Source organism: Engraulis encrasicolus, chromosome 15 (genome assembly GCF_034702125.1).
Source record: "Engraulis encrasicolus isolate BLACKSEA-1 chromosome 15, IST_EnEncr_1.0, whole genome shotgun sequence".
In the NCBI taxonomy this organism is placed as follows: domain Eukaryota; kingdom Metazoa; phylum Chordata; class Actinopteri; order Clupeiformes; family Engraulidae; genus Engraulis; species Engraulis encrasicolus.
In genome coordinates this window covers 49,247,292-49,252,291 of record NC_085871.1, presented here as the reverse complement: position 1 = coordinate 49,252,291, position 5,000 = coordinate 49,247,292, and the positions used below count along the sequence as shown (strand labels likewise).

The 5,000-nt window shown below is 46.9% G+C and overlaps 1 protein-coding gene across 2 annotated transcripts in view; it reads right to left on the bottom strand.

Annotated features, from left to right (window-relative positions):
* cdk17 (cyclin dependent kinase 17) overlaps positions 1 to 5,000 on the bottom strand; it is an 82,219-nt gene that overhangs the window by 10,542 nt on the left and 66,677 nt on the right. For both annotated transcript variants that reach the window (XM_063217590.1, XM_063217591.1), the window contains 2 exons: positions 4,871 to 4,927; positions 4,351 to 4,465 (listed from right to left, as the gene is read on the bottom strand). In XM_063217590.1, coding sequence (XP_063073660.1) covers positions 4,351 to 4,465; positions 4,871 to 4,927 — 172 coding nt within the window. The remainder of the gene's footprint in view (positions 1 to 4,350; positions 4,466 to 4,870; positions 4,928 to 5,000) is intronic.

Below are 5,000 nucleotides of genomic sequence, written 5' to 3'. Positions count from 1 at the left end.
GCGGCGTGTGTGTGCACTTCTTGCCACAGAGAATTAAATGCGATTTGCATTTGTCAGTTTGGATCAGAACGGACGTTGTTTTGAGAGCAGATAAAATGGTGTTAAATTTTATTAAACTTTGAAAATGACATGCATTTTAATTTGCAATGATGCACTGATTAAAAGTGTGTACACAATTAACAACATTACATTGCACTTAGCTGATGCCTTTATCCAAAGCAACCTATAGTTACTTTACAGGGTATTGGTTACAGTCCCTGGAGCAATGTAGGGGTCTCTCTCTCTCTCTCTCTCTCTCTCTCTCTCTCTCTCTCTCTCTCTCTCTCTCTCTCTCTCGCCTTCTGTGAGCAAAGGTCGGTGGCGACGTGCACAAGGGTGGTTGTTTTAATTTCTTGCTTGCCTAGTATTATTCTGCATTATGTTTTCAGATTCATATAGTTCAATATTACAGAACAAAATGTGAGACCAGACATTTTTGACTTGCAACAACATCAGCCTTCAAATCAATGCACAAAAAATTAATTCTTCCAAGTACCACCAGAGATGTCTCAAGTACCACCAGTGGTACGCGTACCACAGTTTGAGCACCACTGACGTAAGGCATAAGTACAGTCCTTCCGGCCGACATGGCGTGAAACTAGTGACTCTCCCCTCTTCTCTCTGCCTCTTCTCTCTCCCCTCTTCTCTCTCCTGTCTTCTCTTTCCTGTCTTCTCTCTCCTCCTCTTCTCTCTTCCTCTTCTCTCTCCCCTCTTCTCTCTTCCCTCCTCTCCTCATCTCTCTCCCTCTCTCTCCCCTCTCCTCTCTTCTCTCTCCCTCTCTCTCCCCTCTTCTCTCTCCCTCTCTCTCCCCTCTTCTCTCTCCCTCTCTCTCCTCTCTTCTCTCTTCCTCTTCTCTCTCCCCTCTTCTCTCTGCCTCTCTCTTACTACACTCCTCTACCTTCTCTGTCTGTTGGTCTCTTCATCCTTTCCTCTCTCTGTCACACACACACACACACAGTTGCAGCTGGGTCAAAGATGTGCAAAATGGCATTGTCATTCAGTGTAACAGATACCTTCTGCTGACTGTAACTGTAAAAAAACATGATTTTTAAATAGTTTAAAGTGAATGGATGATAGCCAAGGCTTTCATGAATTCACTGGAAAAAAAATAAATAAAAAGAGTAACGTTTTTTACAGTTACACTCAGCAGAAGGTATCCGTTACACTGAATGACAATTTCATTTTGGACGTCTTTGACCCACTTGCACACACACACACACTAACCCACATGCACACACACAGACTTACGAACACAATAGTTGTTCCATGTGATCTGTGTTTATTGTATAAAAGGTGTAAAAGTACACATTATGGCATTGTCAAGTTACAGATCAAAAGCATGATTTTTGCAATTGATATTTAGGTAAGCTAAAGAAAGAAAATCTGTAACATGTAAAACGCTTAAAACATCATGCATATCAAACTAAACTACATAAGGAATTGTATATCACTTAACACATCTAGATGGATGATAAGAGATTCATGACAACCAAAAATCATTTATGACATAAAAAAACTCTAAAATGAATTCTGAAACACTTGTACAAAACACACTGTTTCATAGGCTTGAAAATATATAAAATAAACTATATTAAGGATGTGCAAACCCATACAGATGGTATGAATATGACAACAACACATTAACAACACAAAAAGGGTTTGCAAAAGGTTAATGAGTGATATCAACAAGTAAATTATTTGCTGTATGTACACAAATCACGGACGCAAGTACGCACACACACACACACACACACACAAGGTGTGTTGAGTTCAGACGCTGTCCTCAGCCTCCTCCACGTCCCCATTGAGGCCTACAGCCTCCTCCACGTCCCCATTCAGCTCTTCATCTCCACTCTGCTGCCCCTCTCTGCGTCGACGTCTAGAAGTCAGCTCTCTAATATCCTGCATTTCTATCTCCTGACCACCAGGGGTCAGCGCTCCTCCTTCCCTGCTCCACAGCTTGATCCAGACCACACCAGCCACCAGCCCCAGCAGCACACAGCCCAGCAGTGGACCGTACGCTCTGTAGAACGGAGAGTGCACCCCAAACGGGTCTCTGTACACAAGGCGGACGCTCCCCTCATGACAAACATACGTCCCGTCATGATGCACCACGAGTCTCCACGAGTACACTCCGCTGTCCTCTGCCGTGAGGTTGGAGATGTTAAGAGACGTGCTGGAGTTGAACTCAGTCACTCTGCCCATCAGATCCTCAGGCAACTGCACGCCCTCCACGTCGAGGTGCATCGCATAGTCTTTGTCTACAGCAAAGTCTATAATCGGCATCTGTGGATGTAGACCTTTCTGACGGAACCACTGGACCCGCAACAACAAAACATCAGAGCCATTCACATACGCATCCATGAGGACACTTTCACCATGAGAGAATATCACATTCGTGGGAGGAGGCAATTCAATACACACAAAAAGAAAGGTCACATCTATGATAAAAGCTCGTTGGTGTACAATCAAGCAGGTGTAGATCCCTGCATGTTGCTGGGAAACAGAGGAGATGGGCAGGGAGTAGTTTCCTGACAGGCTGGCGTTCAGCATGTACCTCCCATCCTTGGTATGATGGTTGTTGAATACCCACACATACCCAGTGAACGCAGACCCCGGAACCTTTTCAGGAGAGCTTCCATTGAAAGAGCAAGGAAGGGTGACATTCTCCTTTTCACGAGTAAAGATGACTTGAATGGAGGGCACCAGGTGTTGGAATGTAGATTTTTGACATTGACCTCCTCTCCACATGGTGCATCTGAATGCTTCTTGATGCGCGATCCCAGACAGTGTGATGACGGAGCTGTTGGGATCCACCTTTAGCCTGCCCTTCAGATGTGGTGCTAGGGGCTCCAGAGACGAGCTGGTGTCCAGGACCAGGGAAACATCACTCATAACAAAATGGTCCGTTTCAAACAGTCGCACACTGCTGCCATTCCACTTGGCCGAATCCGAATCGCACAGTACTGCACTGCCATTTCTAACTTTCACAAGCGACCAATCAAGCTCAACGTCTACACAGACACTGAGGCTGTAGACGGAGCTTTCCAAAGGGCCCCTGTTTCCTCTCCACACCTCCACCCTGTAGTCTCCAGTCTGGGACAAGGTGAGGTCCTTCAAACCCAATCTAAATCCGTTCTCCTCACCAGGGCAGGTGATGTCGTCGTAACCATCTGGCCTTGGGCTGTCTGGCTGCGAGCAGTTGACCAGAAGTAGATCTCCGTCTTCGAAAATCCTGTACAGCAACAAGTCACCACCAGCCTCAGCGTCCATGTTGAAATCAGCATCTTCACCTTCTCCACTTATCTTGAGAATCGAATCTGAAATGTTGAAATAAGCATCTTTTCCTTCTTCCGTAAACTGGAGAATCGTATCCGATCTGAGCTGGTCAATAGATATGGACACCAGCAGGAGAAGGGTCCACAGGCACCTAGCGGCCGCCATGCTGAGATCCGTCTTCCTGTGTCCCCTCGGAAACGTCCGTGTGTTTGTGTCTCGTTTAGTCTTTGTGTCGTTCTGAGAACCGAGTTGTGTTGCGTTCAGTCTTCGAGTCTCGCTGTAAATGTGTGTGTGTGTGTGTGTGTGTGTGTGTTGCTCTGCTTTAGTCTTCGTGTCGTCTGTCAAGCCCCGCCTCCCCTATCAGACAACGCTGTGCTGTGTGTGTGTGTGTGTGTGTGTGTGTGTGTGTGTGTGTGTGTGTGTGTGTGTGTGTGTGTGTGTGTGTGTGTGTGTGTGTGTACAAGATGGCTGCTGGATAGCTTCTATCAGTGTCTTTTACTTGATCAAATGTGGAGATTAAATGGAACTGCAGTTATCAAAAAAACCACTGTACCCTCTAGTGTGTGTGTGCGTGCGGACATGATATCCTCTGTGTGTGTCGGTGTGTGTGTGTCCGTGTGTGTGTGTGTGTGTGTGTGTGTGTGTTATCCTAAAAGGACACTTTGACCATAAGAGAACGTCAAATTTACAGACTTCAACGCACACTAAGAGTATGATGTCCTGTATAATTGCAACTAGCAATAGAGTGAAAGCGAACTGAGAAAGTTCTCTGTTGGCAGTGCATGGTGTGTGTGTGTGTGTGTGTGTGTGTGTGTGTGTGTGTGTGTGTGTGTGTGTGTGTGTGTGTGTGTGTGTGTGTGTGTGTGTGTGTGTGTGTGTGTGTGTGTGTGTGTGTGTGTGTGTGTGTGTGTGTGTGTGTGTGTGTGTTTGTCTACCTTCTCTGATGGCGGTGCATGGTGTGTGTGTGTGTGTGTGTGTGTGTGTGTGTGTGTGTGTGTGTGTGTGTGTGTGTGTGTGTGTGTGTGTGTCTACCTTCTCTGATGGCAGTGCATGGCGCTCCCTCCTCGTGCTCCAGTCGAATCTCCTTCAGTGCCACCAGATTCTCCGTCAGCTTACTGCGACCCTTATACACTGTAGCATAGGTACCCTGCACACACACACACACACACACACACACACACACACACACACACACACACACACACACACACACACACACACACACACACACACACACACACACACACACACACACACACACACACAGTCAGCTTACTGCGACCCTTATACACTGTAGCATAGGTATCCTAAACACACACGCACGCACGCATGGACACACGCATGCACGGACGCACACACACACACACACACACACACACCCACCCTTTGAGCACTGTAATGTGTGTGCGTGCGTGCGTGCGTGCGTCGTACCTCTTCCAGCGTGTGCAGCTTGATACGTAGAAGGGAAGAGGAAGGTGTGTGTGTGTGTGTGTGTGTGTGTGTGTGTGTGTGTGTGTGTGTGTGTGTGTGTGTGTGTGTGTGTGTCTCATACCTCTCCCAGTTTGTCCAGTTTGATGTACGTCTCCAGCTTTCCAAAACCAATTTCCGACTGAAACAATGAACAGAGGACAGAGAGAGAGAGGGGGAGAGAGAGAGAGAGAGAGAGAGAGAGAGAGAGAGAG